At 44.8% G+C, this 21,658-nt stretch overlaps 6 protein-coding genes across 6 annotated transcripts; 2 read left to right on the top strand and 4 right to left on the bottom strand.

The window, feature by feature from the left end:
* Positions 1-2,609: 2,609 nt before the first annotated feature.
* On the top strand, positions 2,610-2,903 carry BO88DRAFT_352654 (uncharacterized protein; the record flags this gene model as incomplete). Its single annotated transcript, XM_025703602.1, has 1 exon — positions 2,610-2,903. The coding sequence occupies one exon, from the start codon at positions 2,610-2,612 to the stop codon at positions 2,901-2,903; it is 294 nt and encodes a 97-aa protein (XP_025557493.1).
* A 4,782-nt stretch (positions 2,904-7,685) lies between these two features.
* Positions 7,686-8,104, bottom strand: BO88DRAFT_430216 (uncharacterized protein; the record flags this gene model as incomplete). Its single annotated transcript, XM_025709227.1, has 3 exons — positions 7,686-7,732; positions 7,830-8,006; positions 8,050-8,104. The coding sequence occupies 3 exons, from the start codon at positions 8,102-8,104 to the stop codon at positions 7,686-7,688; spliced, it is 279 nt and encodes a 92-aa protein (XP_025557492.1).
* A 475-nt stretch (positions 8,105-8,579) lies between these two features.
* BO88DRAFT_197154 (uncharacterized protein) lies at positions 8,580-9,626 on the bottom strand. The gene has a single exon (XM_025701842.1). It carries the CDS (start codon positions 9,309-9,311, stop codon positions 8,664-8,666), a length of 648 nt encoding a protein of 215 aa, XP_025557491.1. The 5' UTR covers positions 9,312-9,626; the 3' UTR covers positions 8,580-8,663.
* A 1,434-nt stretch (positions 9,627-11,060) lies between these two features.
* BO88DRAFT_420093 (uncharacterized protein) lies at positions 11,061-11,417 on the bottom strand (the record flags this gene model as incomplete). Its single annotated transcript, XM_025708426.1, has 1 exon — positions 11,061-11,417. The coding sequence occupies one exon, from the start codon at positions 11,415-11,417 to the stop codon at positions 11,061-11,063; it is 357 nt and encodes a 118-aa protein (XP_025557490.1).
* A 962-nt stretch (positions 11,418-12,379) lies between these two features.
* Positions 12,380-14,851, top strand: BO88DRAFT_408998 (HCO3 transporter family protein). Its single transcript, XM_025707846.1, has 7 exons — positions 12,380-12,686; positions 12,756-13,111; positions 13,162-13,337; positions 13,451-13,654; positions 13,743-13,886; positions 13,940-14,363; positions 14,450-14,851. The coding sequence occupies exons 1-7, from the start codon at positions 12,463-12,465 to the stop codon at positions 14,692-14,694; spliced, it is 1,773 nt and encodes a 590-aa protein (XP_025557489.1). The 5' UTR covers positions 12,380-12,462; the 3' UTR covers positions 14,695-14,851.
* A 2,963-nt stretch (positions 14,852-17,814) lies between these two features.
* BO88DRAFT_491968 (cation-translocating P-type ATPase) lies at positions 17,815-21,491 on the bottom strand. Its single transcript, XM_025712889.1, has 4 exons — positions 20,917-21,491; positions 20,566-20,831; positions 18,447-20,502; positions 17,815-18,390 (listed from the first exon to the last, which is right to left on the bottom strand). The coding sequence occupies exons 1-4, from the start codon at positions 21,151-21,153 to the stop codon at positions 17,839-17,841; spliced, it is 3,111 nt and encodes a 1,036-aa protein (XP_025557488.1). The 5' UTR covers positions 21,154-21,491; the 3' UTR covers positions 17,815-17,838.
* Positions 21,492-21,658: the final 167 nt, after the last annotated feature.

Raw genomic sequence — 21,658 nt, 5'->3', positions numbered from 1 at the left:
GAAAATTATAATAATATTTTTATATTTTACCCTTCTTTACTGTGCTCAGGATGCAGGAGATAAGATTATTATTATTTTGAATTTAATAAATCTTATATAAATACAGATATAGCTAGTCTCTTTGGCCTTAACCTGGGTTACCCAAGAACAGGAGAAAGATTTATAAAAGTAAAAGATTAGCTTATTATCATACTAAAAAACTATGAATTATTTTGGAAGAAAATAGAGCCCTTTTTCCCGCAATAAAAGTTAACAGTATTATAAAGCTATTGGTTCCGGCAGCTACAGACGGGATAAAAGATTAAAAATAATAATTATTATTAAAAAATCTGGTATATATTCTTACTCAGACTATATCAGATCTTATTATTATTCTTAAAGACTATAAGTATACTTCTTATAATATAATTCATGAGATATTCTAATATATTATAGTATTATCTCTAAAAAGTTGAAGCAGCGGTCTCCGCCGTGAAAGTATATAAGTCTTGTATAGATATTACTTTTGTCTAACAGAATCTGTCAGTAAAAAAGAATTTATAAAATTGGAATAGAGAGTGTATGGAAATACCGTAGAAATAAGGTATGATATAAAAAGTAGTACTTACTGGCTGTGACGCAGCATGTAGACATAATACTCGAGCTTGATATATGGAGCTGATATAGTTTCAGAAATCTCTAAAAAAAATGTTCCAAGGCTCTAGCTCTCAACTACCCACGCTAACACACTAAATCACTGAGTTAAAATATGATGTAATGTTGAGGCGCAATATTACTAGTAAGGCAAAGCAACGAAGCAATCAAAAACGAACGCGAATTACCGCAAAAGAGTGTGTTGAATTGTCGCTATCTAGGTGCTCTCGCAGAGCAAGAAAGGGGGGGTTGTACGTGGGCGGTCTGGGCGCTAGGCACGTGACTAAGCCTACTTTGGCAGATGCCTCAACATATAATGCAATGAAGGGAAAGCTAGAAGTTAGATTGAGCTTCTGGGAACCTGTAAGTAAAAGTGAGAGGATGTTCTAGTGTACATGCTACACAGGAAGTTCTGGTGAAAGCAAGAATAAGTGTGATTATAGCATAGCACCATATAAAGAATATTGCAGCGTTCTAATAGGTATACCTAGCCAAATATAGTAAGGTGCGGTAACTTGACATTAAATACCAGGAATGCCATGATATTGTTCTATATACTTAGTCAGAAAATTCATATTCATCAGGGCACTGCCGTTTTCAGTAACTGTATTATTTAAGTTTAGTACCCATCAGCTGGCTTCCTGTTATGGATTAGTATCATTTCTCTTAGACTTACTAGACCATGCCATGCCTGAATAAGAATTACTACCCGGGTCCGTCTTCACGGCTCTCTAGTAATTATATAAAACTGTAAGTATATTACTTAATAACTTCTCCCTTATACATCTGATAATACCCTTTAAAGCTCAGCTTAGTTGCGGCTATTTACCTTGTTTAGATATTATTACTCCGGGCCTGGCACCGTAGAAATGAGTTTATAGCCCTTTTTGGCCCCCATTCTCAACTCGACCGCTAGAATCGCTAAGCGTTTACAGGAGAATACCAGACCACTTGTCTTCCTAAGTTAATAGCCCCCGAAAGGGTTTCTTTTAGTAAATATAGCTAATTAATCTCTTGTCCACGGCACGTTCTTCTCCCAGTGGGGTACTCTCAGGGTCTGGTTCTTGTTGTTGATGAGACTACGAGACTACGAATAGTATGTCGACATGCAATTTCCTGATCTATTCATGAATACCAAGCACCAATAGCAGAAATATATTATATAGTATATCTTATTATCAACCTCAGGACAAGTCACCTGCTATATCACTAGACTCGAAACTAATTTCTGACTGGCTGTAGAATGGATATCATCTAACTACCTCGCTCTACTGTGACAATCTGGTTGGTATTGCAGTTCTATTCAGCCTTCCAGCCATCCAGAAACCTCCTCGCCAGAGAATTCAGTTAGTTGGCTGGAGTGGGTGTTGTAAATCATGTTGATATTGTGTGACTAATAATTGTCTCTGATCTATTGGAAGAGACCTACTTCTATTATATAAAGAGGACCAAGTCGATGATTTCGTGTTGGCTGAATACGAGAAGATTATAATACTAAAATGCTACTCTATGGTCTTCAGAAGAACTTAGAAATCGTCCGCAACATGCCTTTTTGGGGCGGGGTCGGTGAGCGTCTTTAGCTGGGGTCATAGAGCAGATTAGATGCTTGTTCCCCATTGGGATTATGCCCTGCTCATCAGTATCCACAATTCCGAAGTCCCTGTGCATTACAATACACATCTGCGCCGATGCACCATACAGGCTCTCGGTCCTGAAATGATTATGGTAGGGGCCCTGTATGGCGATGATGAAATTCAACAGTGCTGGCTGGCTAATAAAATGCTTACATGGATATCAGACATGATCCGCGAAGTACCAATGTGTCCATCCGCTAGGTCAATTGTAATATAGATACTTCCCTCGTCTCTGGGCTTCAGACAATCAGTTATACGCTGCAATTTCAGCATAAAATTCCCCTGTTCTTTCTTTCTTCTCCCCTCACCAATCGATACAGCTTTTGAAAGATCCTCAAAATCATGCATATCAGCTTTGATAGTATCAGCTTCTACCATCCTCCTCCTCCAAAACTTCAAACTACTGTGTCTGCTTCCCGTTGGAAATTGTACAAGGCTCCTCCAGCTCCACACAGCCTTTCACGCCCTCTTCCACCCAAACCCCCTATCCTTATAGCAAATATCCCGATCTCAGATAAACAGCCAACTGCTGTCCAGCAATCCCAAAATCCTACAGAAGATAAGGCTTCAGCAGTACCAGCATTCCGTAATATATTTAATATTAAACTCAGGAGAGTCTCGAGAGAGTATTTATAGCAGAAAATAATTTAATTATAAATAAAACAGATCTGGAAATATACTGTGGTTATAGATTTCTAGATAAAATCATATCAGATATATCCTAATATCAGGATATGTCTTTAATTTTTAGTATATAAATTACACGATGAGCGCACCTTTCTTGGAATCAGTTAATACTATGTATAATACCACATTCAGTGAGCTTAGAGTCGGTGCAACCGCTAGCAAATACTAATGGCTGCATTATAAATTCATATTAATTAGGCTATGGTGAATATTTACTATTATATAAAACAATAAACAGCTCAGATTAACCGAGAAAATCAGGCAAGATAATTTATAAAAGAAGTTAAGATTAAAAAATAGTACTTTTAGAATGATTTTATATCTTAAGATTTTATGCTATTAATCAAAACAGTATAGTACTCGGGATTATCCTGGTCTATTTTACTTTCTTATTCTAATAACCCCAGCACCCACTGATTCAGAGCTGATGATGGATTGATCTTCAGTAAAATAGAGACATAGCACATGATTATCAGTATAAAATATACCATATTCACGGGATTATTTATGTTATAAAAATTATAAAAATATAGAGTTATAAAACTGCCTGCTTCCTTGCACCCGCATTTTATATATTTAATCTATATTCAAGAAATCTTATAAACATCTTAGTCTTATACTAGCTTATTAAAGAATGATTATTTCTGTTAACAGAATAGTTTATGAATTTTAATTTTCAAGATTAAGCCCGGTACTTACTAGTATATAAAACCAGATATTAAATAACTAGGATTCTTTTTAATTTTTACAACTGATTCAGATACTTCTTGCATAATAACGCAATTTTTCTGAATTTTTAAAAATCTATTATACTCTATTATAATCTTGACAAGCTGAGTATCGGTGCTCAACCAGTCTATTTATTCTATCAGTAAAACTTTCTACTAAACCTTAATTTAACTTGAATCATCTCTTGTATGTACGCCACCAGTTGCGGGTCCCAGAGATTATAGAGATTAGAATATTAAGAAATTTAATAAAAGCTGAATTAACTATATTCTTATTATAATTACTATTACTAGAATAAAATACTACAAATGGTTACTCATAAGCCGCACACAGTATTATTCTAGTATAATATTTAAATATACCTGGATGGGATATAATAAATAATATTATATTATAAGTTTTCACACTGTTATTTATCTTATTCCTAAACTTGACTCTAAGTATCAGAAACAGAAGTTAAAATATTATATCTTACACTAAGATCTTATTATTCTTGTTAATACAGTAATACTTATATTCAAGCTCGTAGTCCGTTTTATAGGCTTAAAAATTAATAAAAATATAATTAATAGTCTAACTCCCTAATATATCAACCCCGAGGAAATCATATGTCTCGTAGAGAGTATGATACTGAGCTAAATTAATTAGCAGAGATTAAAAACAGAATTAGTAATCTAATTTAAGTTCTTGTAGTACAACAATATTAAAGAGAGAATATTACTGTAAGTAAACTCTGATCTCTGTGGCTGATAATTATATTTAAATCTGATAAATAATACTAGATAAGGGATTATTGAATGTCTATATTATAGAGTATAACTAATCTTCAGTATGGTTTCCGAGAGGCTTTATCCAGCTAGTATTTTTTCATAGAGTGTATCTTCTGCGTTACCATAGTCCAGTTTTGAGTAAAGATTATCTGGTAGTATTTTTATTATAATAACTATCCAGACCTCTAATCTATTTTTCTGGTAATTATATTATACAGCAGCCTTACCCCCGCTTTTCTTTATTATATTAATTAATTTTTTAAATAATAAATCTAGTTTTCTCAGGTTTTTTTAATAAGATTCTTTCTATTTCTTAATCTCAGCTATGATGTTCTCTACTTTTAGTGGTGCAAACACCTTATTTTTATGGTATATGCGTACTAGATTCAGAATCTGTAATATCTAGAGCTGGGGAAAGATTTTCTATATACTGATTAATTTATAAGCCATATATATTTTGATCTTAAGTATCAAGTCAGCTGTCACAGTTTAATCCTCATGTCTTAGCAGTAACTTAGACTGCCCCGAAGTACTACAGAAGATATATTTAAAAAGATGAAGAGATAATAACTAGATTATACTGGATAGATTAATCTGATCCATGCTGATAACAGGGGAATCTGATAACAGATTAATATATTTATCTGTTTTATAGTGAATAATGAGTCTGAGCCTACTAAAAAAGTAACTGATAATTTTATAGTAGCCAGTACTTCTGTTAACTTAGTCTCGGGTATATATTTTTTTAAACTTATAACTAAAGTTTATAAAATCTCTGGATCCGAGAAATCTAACTGTCTCGATCTTTGTATAATAGAAGATTGTTGTCTTGCCCGTGACTTCCACTTTAATAATAAAAGACTCAAGCTTATTCTTTAATAGATTAGAATTAATAAAAGATAAAAGCTTACAGATATTATTTTAATCTGTTATAAAATTAACAGTACTAATATTAAACAAAGGATAAATTATATATAAAATACAGAATAGAGATTCTAGAGAGCTTTCTGGATATCGAGCTGTATTTTAAATTATATAAATATATCCAGAATCTTTTGGTATATTTTAGGTATCTTTCGGTGGTAACTATAATAATAGGCAGCCCGGGATGGTAATAATAGAAGTCTTAGAATCTATTCAATTATAAGATAACAGGTGCTTGATATTTATAATTAATAATATAGTTTTTTTAAAATTTTTCAGATCTACACGAGAGATACTCGTTATCTTGATAAGAATTATTACCAAATAAATATAGCAATGCAGGAGTTATACATAAGTATCAAGGCAGGATAAAGAAATAGTAATATTTATATAATTAGATATCTGGCTTTTAAAGCAGTTCTTTTAAGAAGGGAATGCAAGGCTTGAATCTGTAAAAAGATTAAAAATTATCTAATTATCTGTTATATATCAGGGCCTGCTCTCGAATAATGACATCTTATGGTAGTTAACACGATCCAAGGTTTAGACCAGCGGGCATATACAGGGTAATAATATAATAGGGACAGCAGGTGTGACAGATATATTATCCTGCATATACTATTAATAGTAATATCCCGTATTCTATATTCTATAGTCATATAAATATCTTCTACCTGGAAGTTCAACCCAGCTTGTGCCGTTGTGGGTTTTCTGCACAACTGAAAGGTCCAAGGTATTGTGTGGAATTTGCCTGAGCCAAATGCAAATGGGATTCAACATTCTTGTCTACTGTCATGCCCAAGGGATTACCAGCAGATAGAAGCTGTAGGTTCCTCGCAAGGCTTGAGCTCTCGAGACGGGCACATACCTGGCCCCTCCTTGCCTACAATCGTCATGCACGGCGTATTCCTAGGGCAGTCTAGATGTCTGCGGTTGCGTGGCCCAGGAATTTCAATGTGGTATCACAACGCTTGCGGTAGCAACTGGATAGCCGAAAGGTATGTCAGCTCTCTGATACTATGAAGCTGTATCTCCATTACTGTTTTAAGGGGTTAGATCAGTCCCAATCCCTACCCATTTCAGTGATAGCAGTGGATCGGCTAATCGTTGGGTAGATTCTTTCATTCTCGCAGTACGGCACAAGGCCGCTTACTAGTGGTTATTGTGATAGTTCCTTGGAGGAAAGCAGAGCGCCAGGAATCTTTCTTAAGCTATGTCATCGTACGGAAGTGGAAAAATACATTGATAAGAGGATACAGGTGGAGTCCGACAGACTCCATCCCTTACATACCACAAGGCATGCGTCATTTGCAAATTCCTGACCTAGCCACTTCACAGGCCTCTAAACGCTGGGGAGAAAGCTATGGGCCTCTACTGCCAGTCCTCATTATTTAGCTGATCCCCAGATAGGAATGATCAAGTGCTGCCACTATGACTGACAACCAAAGCCATATCTCGGCGATGGGAATTAGACGTGACAAAACTGGTTTCACTGGATGCAATTCTTTGCTCCCACAATTGACTGAAGACAGGCGCCATCGAGTAGACCAGCCTGTATACATTGTGATATTCTCATGCCTAACCACTGGCTCGTCCCGTAGGCAACGGGAAGACAATAGGGCTAGCACATACCTGAGCCCCTGTCTTCAGAGTAACTCCTTGTCTCGAAACACGGGATGGGTTCGTGCTTATAAACTTATAGCGTTCTTCTTATCCAACTTGTCCTGCGATATTGTGTAAAAACTATTTTCCTTAACATTCTCATGCATCTTCGAACTGGTACTGAAGAACTTTCTCACCAACGCCCTGCGAGAGCTCTGCACTGAGCAGTTGGATCTTCCCAACTCGATCAATACGCTCCACTACTAAGGTGTGAGTCACTATACCTCCTTGCTGTAGATAATAGTATGTGGTGACAGTCATCCGTGCACAAATCCCGTCTTCGAGGCGATATCCAGCGCTGGGTTCCCTGTGAAAAGCATTCTGTATGCCCGATTTCCTACTCAGCTTGTTCTATGAAAATATTGCTACATTGGAGTTCGTGTGTCTGTGGTGCCCTACTACACCCGCAGTGATGTTAAGCAACGCTCGCTCAGGATTTTTGCGAGCACCTGGATAGTTTCAATGGTCCAAAGTACGGTTTATCTGATGCTTTTGAAGAGTTCTTGCGGCGCCTGATGTAACTATTTTGGGAATAACGCAATCGGGCTTACGGGAAGTATGTCTTAATTCAAAATTGTTCTCCCTGCAGGTCCGTCTTATAATTTCTGATTAGACTGGTAGACTTATAGAGCTAGGAATGGTGAACTTAAACAAGCCCATCCCAGCCGACGCCGGAATCAGCGAACTCATACCCTATCTCTGTCAAAAGCATACGCTCATATATACATCACAGAGGTTGATCTCATGAAGGGTAATGCGATGATAGGTACTCAGGAATCTGATTGCATACCTCCTTGCTTGCTCGAGTGGATATCTAGGCGCTCATTTCCAGTAGCGACAGCTGGACGACAGCAAAATCCTATGTAAGCAGGATCATCCATAAACATGATTTCGGACAGATCTACCAAGTCGAGGAATATCCCGGCAATTGTCTCGACGCGTTGTGTGGCGATTAAGCGGTATTGACCTTAAAATTAAATTTGGCCTTAAATTGAATTCTGAGCTCGGACTGTGACGCGACTGGGATTTGACGACTGTAGTATGGTGCTCGCAACGCCAGAACATTCTTCATTGTTGTCATGGGGAATACTTGAAAGGGGCGCGGTCGATTATCTGCATGCCCTATTCTTTGGATGGTCTACATCTTCAAGCTTTATCAGAACACCAATGCAACTTGGCGCACATTTGGCGGCTCCGTGTCGTCGGCGTTTGAACTGGCTGTGACTACCAAGCAAGTACCAAGCCGACCATCTACCTGCCCCCTTTTAAGGCTGTTTCGTACCACAGCCAAGATGTTCAGTCTCCTTTTTCTTTTGGACATGATCGAGCGCGCTACGTCAGATGCTAGCTATACACGTAGATTCTAGTGCTAGAGGAGGACAAGATGGTAGGGTGAAGGCGGACTATATTTGATTACTGCGGTAAGAAGACCCATAGCCAAATTTAACACCTCTCTGCTATCTTATCAGACACCGAGAAGAAACTAAGAGCGTTGCAAATGTATGTCAGGACGTGAAGAGATTGTCATCGGAAGACTTGGGTACCCTTAATTCATAGAACACGGGAGGTTTTCTCGATCGGTTTCCAACGCTGATGGTTATTCCGTCAAGAGAATTTCATTTCTCTAACTGCGCACAACTGTGCAGAAGGTTCCTCCGGAGAGAATGGCAAAAATTTCCTCGTCGATTGAGCGAGTCATAGCATTAGCAGTCCTGATTGATGAATATTTGATCCCGCGCACGCATGTACGAAACGCGCCGTAATTCAGAGAGCCCCATGGGATGACATTTTGGACACCTCGCTCCTGCAGATTTTTGTAGATCTGGACTGTCTTGTCTCTCACGGATAGATTATAGGCTTTCTTCGCTGTCTTTTCGTGTGACTCGGGCCCAATGTTTTCTATGGCATAACAGGTTCCTGCGAAAAGAGAAAACAAGGTGCTTCGGTATGGTGGGCCAAGGACGTTTGGATTGGCACCATTTGCAAGTAAAAGTTCCACGGTCTCAACATGTCCATGGTATGCTGCGGCTTGGAGGGCTGTAGTAAAGTTGCAGGCATCGCCATCCATCTCCCAAGCCCATTGGTGAACAGCTGCGATCGGAGAATCAACTGCAAGACCAATACCTAGAATTTCACGAGTCATGTCCACGCTGGAAACTGCTGCGACCAAAATATTACCTGCTAAAGGGCAAGTAGGATCACTCGGCTCAATTCGGGCACCCTTACTGATCATGCATCTAGCAATATCCAGCCAGCCATTATAGAGCGCCATGGCGAGCGGTGTATTAAAAAACCCCCAAGATCTGGATTCATGTCAGCCCCGTGCTCAATCAGAATGTTACAGATTTCACGGTGTTTATCAGAGGGCCCACCCTCCACTCCAGTCAGAGAGTATGCCAGAGCGCTACCTCTGATATGAGCCCCATTAGATAGAAGTAGCTCGACTGTTTCAACATTGCCAGACATAGTAGCTCCAGTCAATGCATCAGTTGCAATAGCGGGATCCCACGTTTCCCAATCGTCGACCTCTATCAGTCGGTTGATGTCTGCGCCACAATCCACAAGGACTTGGCAAATATGATCATAGTCCAATCGAGCTGCCACTATCAAAGGGATTTCGCCTTTTATTTCCTCATCAGCCACGGCCCCGGCGTCCAATAATAATTGGCAAATCAGGGTGGACGATCCACGTATGGCTTCCGTCAGAACACCAGAAGGACTAGCACCACTGTCCAGAAGATATTTGACTGGATCCGTATTCCCGCATCTGCATGCAATTGACAAAGCGGTTTTACCAAATTCTCCTCTCGAATTTATATCAGCACCGTCATTGATGAGAAGCTTTACTATCGACGTATGTCCGAATTGCGCAGCTTTCCTAAGTGCTGTACCGCTAGTGGGGTGGAATCTGATCATGTAGCACTCCTCACACGGCTCTTGTACTTGGAAACACTTGGGATCGAATCTGATGTCTTGTATCATATGAAGATCAGCTGGCCGTTGTAATGCGAGAAGATGGACCACTGACTCAAGTCCCAGAGCAGCTGCCCACCCCAGAGGTGTGCGAAGAGTCAATTATCGAGCAGCGCAACTAAAGGGTACATCGGGAATCACGTGGTTATATATCAATGTGACATATTTCCACTTCTCGCCCGACTGAAGGAGGGTGGATTCTAAAGAAGCCAGACTCATGTGCTCTTCACCTCCGGCCAAAATCGTATGCTCGAACCAATAGCGGAATGCATATTCAAGAAGGGGAAACTGTTCGAGATCCGTTCTACTGCCTTTTCGATTTTCACTGCAATAGCAATGATTACTTTATGCAATGCAGCTTTCCGCAATCAAAGCATGTGCTGAATTATCGTGGAAACCATATGATGAACAGGTGTCATGCTTAAGAGCCTCAGAAGTGAGAAACTCTTTGACTGAGAAATGGGAAAGAGCCAGGTACTTGTTGTCAATTCCGGTCCGGCGTACAAGTCCGGATAGACACGGCAAGATCCCTTCCCCCTCCAGTCTGTCTTCTTCTGCTATGACTGGCCTATTCTGCGGCACGATAGTACAGCTCTCGTTGACCTCGACTAGGCGAAGCGGTCTAAGGGAAAGTGAAAGCCATAGGAGGGCCCTTGCTGCTTCACTTGAAAGCAGGTAATGAATATTTTCTAGCATTCTGACGTACGTATCGTCAAGTCTCGGTGGCATAGTTTTCAAGATATGGTCGATATCTTTCAGTCTGGGCGTAGGTAGTTTCGTGTGCTCTACCATCTGAAGGTGGACCCATGGAAACCTGCGAGGTCATTGTGAGCGATGTCTATCGTTTCAAGTGCTTCGACAAGAAGCAGGGTCTCCTGCTCCTGGCCAGCACGAAACACGGTCACCTTCATGGCAATATCACCCTTCAGGGACGCTTGAGGAACAGGATACCGACGATGACACCGAATTAAAATCCAGTCATGAGGACCGGCAGCGAGACAGACAGTAAGTTCCATGACTGTAGGGGTTAGCTTTTATCCTCTTCCCGTCATCCTGGCGTAGGCAATGAACTCACCATAGAGGATAGGGCCCGGAAGTAACCGATTGACTGGACAAAGATGTTGGTCTTCTCGGCGGTCAATTTGTTGAAACCGGTCCGCTTGCGACGAGGCTCGATGTCGGAAGCCCGCTGACCAGAGGGTATGTTGGTCTCGAACCGCTCTTTAGGGCAGACAAAAACGGCCTCGACGCCATCACCACTCTTCTTCCCGAAAGCGTACCGGGGCTTCTTGTCCGCTGCCTTGGCGCCCAGAGCACCAGCAGAAGAAGTCAATCCACGGCGCTTGGCCTGGGCGATGGATGTAACGGTTGAGCAGAGTGTACTCATCAAGAGCAGCTCCTTCATTTATATCAGGGGAATGTAGACCGTTCTTCTCCATGTTACAAGCATAAGAGACCGTCCGCTCTGTCGTGTTTTCTTTTCTTTTCTCTTTTGGGAAATTTGGGTCGAGTTCTCCTGGATCACATCCCCGAAATCCTCACGTACTACGCTCCGAGGGTCTTTGCACGTTGGCTGAAGGAAACATCACATATTCTGCTAAAGTTTAGCTTCTATTGGTACCAGTCCGTCTCCCGATATGGAAAGACTCCATGGTACCGGCCATTACACTAGCTTTCGCGAGCTTGATCATCCCTTATCTTTCTCGCACGTGGGACTACCGGCCAGGGGTTATGCCTCGAAAAAGCAGTTATTCTGGAGCAACGCCGTACTCAGCCTGGAATCGATCAGTGGGCGTCCCCCATACCAGTAATCGGGCAGTCGAGACATGCCTTCTGCTCTTCTAGCCATCCAGCCAGGCACGCTACTGTCAAGTTAATCCACATATATGAGATATTTTATACAGACTCGCTTATCGTTGCTCGGCAGTGGTAAAGGGAGAAACTCAACTGTGTGGCGGTGGCATTCCGGACACTTATGGCCAACGACTGTTGCTATCTACCATTGGGCTTGATGTTCTGCCCGGGCAGAAAATGGCGCACCATCAGCTTCAGTCTTGGCTGATGTCACTCTATTTCTTTTTGCTGTCTGCTTTTCCGTCAAAACATTGAGCTCGCCTCTTTACGTCGGCAAAGATATTGCCTATTATCATCCTCTCAGGAGGGCGGATACTCATATGTAATGAGCCCACAGAGCTTGGGTTGCGTGGTATACAATAACACTTTAAGGGGCTGTCGGAACGCGCGGAATTTTCGTAGGCACGGTCTTCCCGTGGGCCCCCCTTCGTGGCCCCCGAGACGCTCGCGGCATCCCCAAATAATACCCAGCCAAGTTTGCTGTTACCTCCTCCTTCCATCGTACCCTTCCTCCTTCTCCTGACTTTTTACAGCCACACGTTGCTTTGGAAGCCGAGATAGGCTCGTTCCGGTGGCCACAGTTTGAGTCATCTATCATGTCCCGCACATCGTCCCATGTCTTGGCGCCCCTGGAGAGGAAGAAAACGGATGTGACGTACACTTATGAGGGCGTGCGCGGATGGAAAGGCGTGCGCTTCCTACGACCTTTCCGCGGAATGTATCACGATGTGCGAAGAAGGTTATCTTACTACTGGAGTGATATCAAAGACGCTTGGGACTATCGCACTATTGCCAGTATTGTGCGGATGTATTTCGTCAAGTATGCCATCCACACCACTCTCTGATGAAGGTGACCCGGACCGGTGCCGGCTTACTAACCGTGTACCAGCATCCTGCCCGCTATCGCCTATACGATGGACATGTACCGTCGCACGGGAGAGTTTTATGGCATCAATGAGGGCCTCTTCTCTTCGGCTCTGGCGGCCATGGTGTTCAGCATCTTGGGAGCACAACCGTTGACTATCGTCGGGATTACGGGTCTGATCTCTCTCTTCAATTACACGATCTATGATATCGTCAACATCTACGATCCGTCCATATATCCCAACTTCATGTGTTGGACGGCCATCTGGGCAGCTGTTTTCCACTGGATAGTAGCCGTGTGTAATCTGTGCGATTACATGCGGTATGTGACGGATTTCTCCAGTGAAGCCTTCGGCATGTATGTGGGCATTATATATTGCAGCAAGTTCCCACTCCTCGTGTTTTGCCCCACATTCTAACCCGCATCGCAGTCAAGGGAGTGGAAGAGTTGGTCAACGAGTTCACCACCCACGGTCGCGATGCAGGCTATTTGGCCTGTATGATTGCCATCCTCTATTTCTTGACGATCTATGCGCTGGAGAAACTAGGCTCCAGTACCATTTGGAAACCTTCCGTCCGGGGCTTGCTAGCTGATTACGCATATCCGGTAACTTGACCCCTACACTGTCGCACGGATGGCGCCTTCTGTTCCCCCTCCCGTTGTTACCTGTCGTCGCAGCCACCTTTACGGTTTGAAGCCAGGTGGGCTAATAGATGCAGTTCGGCACGCTCTTCTGGGTAGGTTTCGCGCATTTTCCAGGAAACCTGAAATCTACTCATATTGGGTTTCTGCCGATCTCGCGTGCCTTCTATCCTACCCAAGACCGAGGCTGGCTCCTTCATTTCTGGGATCTTGAGGCCAAGTGGATTTTTACTGCCTTGCCGTTTGGGTTTTTGACCATGCTCCTGTTCTACTACGACCACGTAAGTGTTCCGAATATCATCTGACCGCTCAAGGCTCGTGACGCAGCAACATGGACTCCGAGAGGGGCTAACCCACATCCTTGAACAGAATATCAGCAGTCTGACCGCTCAGGCGCGCCACTTTCCGCTGAAGAAGCCCTCCGGGTTCCACTGGGACTTCTTTCTATTGGGTTGCACCACCTTCATTGCAGGCATCATAGGGATCCCTATGCCAAATGGTCTTGTCCCACAGGTACTGTCCCTAATTTGCTCCTCATGATAAAGGGACAGACTGATTCAGTGCAGGCTCCAGTCCACACGGACTCCCTAACGGTCTACGAGACGACCCTCCGGGTGATTTCAACCGAAGAAGGTGAAGGTGCCGAGATTCGTCGTCCCATCAACGATGCGAAAGCGGTCATTGAGCAGCGTATCTCCCACTTGGTCATGGGGTTGGCTATTATTGGTACAATGACCGGTCCCTTACTGATAGTGCTGCATACAATGCCCACCGCTGTCTTCGCAGGCGTTTTCTTCACTGTTGGCTGGGGCTCCATAGAATCAAATGGAATGGTACAAAAGACCATCTTTCTCATGCGGGAGAACCGGTTCGTTCAGCGGGACGAGCCTCTACTCACGGTCCGGAAGCGGAAGATCTTGCTCTTTATCGTGCTTCAAGGGATTGGTGTTGCTGCAACTGTGGCTATCTCCCAGACTATCGCTGCTATCGGTTAGTTCCTCTAAAGCGACCCACTAACTACTTATGATACTCCGTCCATCTCTTGCCCCGATGCTGATTTGCGGACTTGCGGACAGGGTTCCCCGTGTTGATTATCCTTCTCATTCCCCTGCGTGTATGGGCTCTTCCTAGGTGGTTCAGCGGGAAGGAGTTGGACGTCCTTGACGACCTCACAGCGGACAATAGCGCGGTCCTGAGCAGCTTGGGCGGTCCCCCCAAGTTTCCTGGTCAGACCGAGCCCACCCATGAAGGTTTGGAACGCAGGTATTCGGAGCAACGGACGGGCGTTCCGCGCCAGAGGGCGGGAAGCATCACCCGCTAAATGCTAGCAGCTCGTTTATATCATATCACGGCGCGATGCACGGTATTTGTGGCAACCGCGTCGTGTGCTCTTCTAGAGGCTGTTGTGTCTACGCTTTTACTTCCACCCTTTGGAGGTGATGGTAAATTGCCCATACGATGCCGTTCTGTCATAGTCCTGTAAACGTATTTCTCGGTGACCATCCAGCATGATCACGATAACTATTATGATCCAGTTTGCGTCATCGGCGAGGCTCATAGGTCATTGACCTATTGATGAATAAGACTGTAACAGGGGCTGTCGGCTCCCCGCATACTACAGCCATACCGCAGAAACCCTGTGGGAAAGCATAGATATGTTCCACCTCGCTTAGCTGGACCTCTCCTCCTCTTTGGTCCACCGAAGGATATCTTCAAATACGTCCCTTGCCCTACAAGCAGCATGAACGTGCTTTCTTAGCGTCTCTGGCCGTGAAGAGCGGTGAGAGGTCTCCGAATCAGGTGGCGCAACGTCTGGCTCCAACGGCGTCTTTAAGAGCGTGCGCGGAGGCCTCATGTTCCCAAGGATTGATTACGAAGGCTGTCTCGGAACTACCAGCAAACTCGCTAACCACCAGCGCGCCGGGGTCTGGATACGCCGCGGAGTGTGGCTGACAGCGGAAAAAATTGTGCGTCACGAGATTCATCGCCTCTTGAAGATTGATGACTACACAGACTTTGCTGAGTGCCAGAAGAGTCAGGTACTGAGCGCAGGGTATTCCATGAGTGAGGAGCACTACCGGTTGGTACGTCCAGCTCGCACGATTCCAGTTGATCCGCATAGCAATCAACGAAGCTTGGGAGAAGATGTTTGATGACCCGGGACAAGGCAAAGCGACCTGCACCAGCACGGCCTGTGACAGGCACGTAATTGAACTGCCAGGAAACAAGAACGGCGGGTTTCTACAACCTTTCCCACCCATTCAGGGTACGAGCTCAGGCAATTTCGAGGTCCTATTGCGCACTACCCATCACTAGGTTGAATGGAAACAAAACTGAACATTATGCTGTGCCCCGGCCCCCTTATATGGGGAGTGTTGAAGGTTGACTGTTATTTCCATGTAGAACGCGCGCATCAGTATCGTCGATTTGAGGAAAACCGACATTTGACGGTGAGGCCCGAACATGGCAGCTTTCAGCGGGAGCGTTCTTCAACACGCCGGCCATCTAGCTGCTAAGAGGACCTTAGCCCAACTACTGTAGTGGGTCAAGGTATAGAATCACAGTCGTTCTGGTTTAATAACTGTGTTTTCATCCTGTTATCATGAGGATTATCGATGATCAACAAGGTCAACGGACTGTTTTGCCCGTCCACGCGCCCGTCATCGAACGTGATAGTTGCGCCGACCGGCCGAATGGCTTCAAGGTTTGATGACCCACAGCAACCCGGCCAATCATGAGGTCGTGTTCACCATGATTGAATCAACCGAGTTCGACTCAGGCAGAATTGCTCGCTGGCCTTTGGGCAACTATCTTGCAAAACTTAGACTGCAAGACACATCAACATGGAATGTAACGTAAAGTCAGGACTTCGATGGGATCACCCCTAGCTTCTCACCGGGTAACCACGTTTGGTGGATCACTGTATCAAGGAATTGAACCTGACCTCTCAAGTAGCATCAAAGTCCCTTGCGAGATACGCGAGACACCATTGGGACGAATGAGATGACATTGCCCCGGATGGGCGGGTTCCCTTTGTCTCGTCGACTTTAATTCTAGTACTCGAATTTCTTCGTGTCGGTGAACCGACACGCTCGAATAGCGTTCAATCTCCCTGACTAATCTCCCTGACTGGGATGCTTTTCTCTAGTCACTTTAGCTTGGAACTTAAGAATCAAACATGTCCTTCAGGAGTGTGGCCTGAATTGGCTCCCTAGATGGAGAAGGTTAAAATGAAAGGGATCAAACCTTCATCTTGGGTTTGAGAATCCCTGAGCGTCTTCGGGCGATCACGCCGACCAGCACCAGTGGTCATCGCCAGCATGGAGTACCGGTGGGCAACATACATTAGTGCTGTACTCAAGAAATATCCTAGTTATCCGACCACGTGGCTGTTGGCGAGATCAGCAGGTTTCGCTACGGCTGTTCTTGCCTAAATATGTATTCCTGCCGTACTGAAGACCAGATTTGTGATTCTATCAACACAAAATGCCACCCTTGCGGGAAAATTTACGGGTGAACGGAAGTCATAAACTGCTGGCCTGGCTATGACACGTATGGTAGACAACCATTTTACGAACCAGTTCAGCCCTGTTCATTTCAGCTACGGGTTGTCCATCGCAAGCAGTCCCACGTGGCTATTATTGGCCACTGAAGTTCTAGAGGTAACGTTAAAGCTGCCTTTTGCTGTTATGTGAATGGGGTCATCAGGATTTATGATCTGAAACGGCTAAGCGACTCCTGCCATTTACTCAGAGTGCTTCTCCAGGAATAGGCGATCTGGAATACCCATCGTGCAAGATCGGGATCGAGTCTTTTTAATAGGTGGTCGCAGTTGAGTCATTGTAGTCCAGCTGTGTTCTAATCACAATACCAGGTCAAAGCCAATTACTATGGTTTAGGAAAAGGAGGTAAAATAGTTATGGAAGATTTTTACGGACGTATTGGACATGTGAAGAATGCCTAGTGGCTCTGTATGGGATTCGAGGATACTAGTATTAGGATTCTTCAGCAACAGCCGGGATTCGCTGGTCGTACCCATCTACCCACCAGTCAACTGCTACGGTACTATTGAAGCACACCTGATACTAGCGTGGAGTTTCAAGTCTCTGGATACGCTATTTGAATCTACGATGAGTCTTGATCAGGAATATGAGGCGCTGCAAAGGGACCTACAGCGGCAATAAGTTGGCATTTAGCGAGCTAATATCAGACTGGATAGTATCGTAACGAATTCTCAACATGATGGCTTATAGAAAACTATTCGCTCGACTTAACGGTTGCTACATTCCAGACTGACAAAGGTCGATTAGTCGAGTATTTAATTAACTGCATTCGACCACTGTAACTACTCCTGTTGTCTGTGTGGTATCTGCTGTATACTATACTTTGCCCAAAATACAGTATCGCGACTATCGACTAACCTAGCGTGAATACTGTATCCGGGCAGTGCTCTTTTACGAAGCCCCTATACAGCCTCCGAAAGAGAGCCTCTTTGCGACGCCTTTTTGGACTTTCGGAAATATATCCTTTTGGTCCATTTCCAACCCTCCACACCGAGGAAAAATAGGACGGTCTCCACGCCAACAATTCCCCACTCCCATGATATGCCAGTGTGCTTAAAAACATCATGATTGATAACAGGGATATAGAGAACAGGGAATACCAAGACAAAGCCTGCTAGGATTGCCCAGAACAGAAACTTGTTCCTCCAGACATCGTACACCCACTGAGTGAAATATCGCTTCGAGTTCGGTTGCATACGAAAGAACGATCGGCGCATGTCCACCATTTCCCAGGCGAGGAATAGGGCAAACCAGGTAAGCGAGACAAAGGTAGTTGCGCGTGCGCGAAAGACAGGTTCGCACAGCGAGTTAAAATCTCGGTTGCAATTGAGACCGAGGTCGCCGTTGCCAAATCCCCATATGACTAATGAAAAAGAACAAAGGCATAGGGCGGCCATCCAAAGACCATATACAAGGATATCAACAAGCACCTCGCATGTGAAAATACCTTTTTTCTGATGTGTAACTTATTAGCACCGGCCATGAGTTAGGTTTTTGGGATAAAACGCACGCTTTGCGGGGGGCGATCCATAATATCAGGCGCAGCAATTTCCATGCCAAGGCCCATATCCGGTAAACCAGAGGTAATCATGATTATCCATAGGATCTCTACTGGCGATAAAGGAAAGACCGACTGAGCACTCGCATCCTTGAATGCCAGACCAATTAAAAGGGTGCATGCCTGGGCAACATTCTCGGCTAGTAAATGCAAGACAAACCTCTGAATGTTATCAAAAATCCGGCGTCCTTCTTCAATTGCGTTCAGAATAGATGCAAAATTGTCATCAGTTAGTACAATGTCTGAAGCATCTTTAGCCACATCAGACCCGCTTTGTCCCATGGCGATCCCAACATCCGCGATTTTCAGGGAGGGGGAGTCATTCACGCCATCTCCTGTCATTGCCACGAAGCGTCCACGCCTGTGGAGTGCATTAATCATTTTCACTTTAGTCTGCGGGGCACAACGGGCGATGACTCGGGGTAGAATAGGAAGAGCGTCAATCTCCTCCTCAGATAAATTGTCGAATTGGCCACCTGTGAAGACCATACACCGTGCAACATCCGCAGAAAGTTGCGGAAGATCCTCCGTTAATATGCCCACCTGCTGAGCAATCTTTTCCGCGGTTCCAGGGTGATCGCCTGTTAACATGTGCACCGATATGCCGGCATGGTGACATAACAGGACGGCTCTAGTTGCCTCAGGTCTGGGCGGGTCGTAGATGCCCAGCAGGCCCAAGAAGCAAAGATCTTTCTCGACCTCCTCCCGGTTATCCGTATCGGGGACAGAGGTTCTCGTTGCAAGTGCAAGAACTCGAAGACCCATGTGCGTCAGGGATTCCATATTTCTCTTGATCTCTCCGCGATCCTCGTCGGACAGAGGTCTCGGCGCGGAGTTTTTGTTTGACGCGATGTCTGAGCATCTCTCCAGTATTCGCTCGACAGCGCCTTTTGTGAATGCCCGTGTCTTCTTATCGGCATTATTGGCGTATACAACTGACATCCGCTTAACATCGGAGTCAAAGGGGAACTCCACTTTCTGCGTCCATTTGGCATTTTCACCTTTGGTCCAGCGGTCCTTGTCCCAGGAGAATCTAGCTGCGAAGACTTGAATGGCAATCTCAGTTGGCTCTCCCCGGGCATGCCATTCTCCACCGTCGTCACCTTCGTGCGTTTTCCTATAAACATGGGCGAGGTTTGCCAACGAGCAGACGTTGAGGTATTCTTCGAGCCCCTCATCGTCTTTCAATAGTTCGTGGGGTTCTTTTATCTCTGCAGTCGTCTTCCTATCAATGCTGCTTGGGGCTAATTTTTGGAAACCGATCTCGCCAGCTGTGGGATTGAACGGTTCATTGGTGCCCTCCAAGGAATAAGTTCCCCGCGACGCAACCCACGCCCGTTTCACGATCATTTTGCCTTGCGTCAATGTTCCTGTCTTATCCGAACATATGTCTGTCACAGCCCCAAGTGCCTCGAGAGAGCTTAGTTTTCGGACAATAACATGGCGTTGTACCATCCGCTTCGTGCCAACTGCCATTGTAATGGTAAGTACCACCACAAGACAGGCAGGAATCATGCTAAGTCCTGTTGCCACAGCATAGAGGATCACCTCATTATTGTCCCTCCAGTAGTTCGCACTCATCACAACAATAGCGAATACTACTGCAATGCCAAAGAGAGCAACTGCCAACCTGGACAGCTTCTTCTGTAGAGGGGTCCCAATGTTCACTCCAAGAAACCGACCAATTGTATCAAAACCAGTCAAGATCCATGCTTGGATGTACCATCGCTTTCTGGTCTCACCACCCGGTCCACGCTTCACGGGCCGGTGTTTGCGTTGGCTTCCGCGCAGTGCGGAAGCAATCTTCCCGATTTCTGTTTCCATGCCTGTTGCAACAGCAACACCCCTTGCTCGCCCCCTAGTTACAGTGCTTGAGCTATACGCAATATTCAGTCGATCACCTGGTCCGGTATCCTCATCGAATATCCCATCGGAGACCTTTTGAACAGGCAGCGACTCTCCAGTCAAGAGTGCCTCATCTGTTTCAAAATTGGCAACCTCAAATAGCCTGGTCATCCAAATGTTAGAGCATATTCCCCACATCTGCTAGACGGGGTAGCAACAGCCGCACCTCAGATCGGCCGGAATCATATCCCCGGTCTTTACCTCAACAATGTCTCCCGGCACGATCTCCACGGCAGGAATGATGGCTATATGACCATCCCTTGACACGGTCCCGCTTGGTGTTGTCAGTGATCGTAGAGATGCCATTGTTTTTTCCGCCGCGTACTCCTGGAAGAACCCGACGACGATATTCAACATAATAATAGCGGCGATAACGCCGCCCTCGATCCAAGATCGAATGCCGAAACTGACAGCCATGGCTAAGATCAATACCTGGCAGCAGACTTTAGAACAGTACATGTACTTTCCCAGAGTATTGGACCAGGCCGGTTAAGCAAGTCATCGGAGCTGAACTCACAAGCATCATCGCATTTGCTATTTGTCGCAGCAATATTTTCCAGATGGAGACGCCTTCACCCTCATCCAATCGGTTATACCCGTAGGTATCAAGACGTGAACGGGCTTCAATGCTTGACAGGCCATCGTCTGCGTCAGTTGAGAGTTGCTCTAGGACTAAGCTGTACGGTAAGCAATGAGGGGGCTGGCGTAACCCTGGGCCTTTGTGCTTTTCGGCCCCTTCATGTGAATTTTCCATCAATAGACGCACACGCAAAAAGACAATAACTGCGACCACCTTTTTTCCCTATTGGGTACTAGAAACTAGGGGATTGTTGACTTCGGAAAGAACGCCCTCCTTTCACGACACCGGTTGCAAAAGAATACCTGTTGAGAGGAGTTATTAGTCTCGGCACCGTGCAAGTGTCCTCCTTGAAAAGGCAACTTAAAGCAATTCCCCTTGGGACAGCAGGGTTTCGCGGACTGTTATGGTGACATCATTGACATTAACAGTTACTGTCCGTCAGAGTTCAAGTTCCCGAACCAAGCCGATCCATATCTTTCGTAATGTGGTTCAACCTTTCAGCTCACATTCATTTACTGTTGGTGTAATTCTGGTACGTTCCGCGGGTCCGCATATCTTGGATAATCCGGGCAAATCTGAGCGGACAGTAATGGGTGGCGCCAAAGTAGACAAACACTGCAAACTCTGAAAATTCAAAAATAAAAGTAAACAAGCAGGAGTGGGGCAGATCTGGTCCAAG

The sequence above is a fragment of the Aspergillus vadensis genome (assembly GCF_003184925.1).
Source record: "Aspergillus vadensis CBS 113365 unplaced genomic scaffold BO88scaffold_37, whole genome shotgun sequence".
NCBI classification, from domain to species: Eukaryota; Fungi; Ascomycota; class Eurotiomycetes; order Eurotiales; family Aspergillaceae; genus Aspergillus; species Aspergillus vadensis.
The sequence above is the reverse complement of the archived record's forward strand: the minus strand, read 5'-3'. Positions and strand labels throughout refer to the sequence as shown.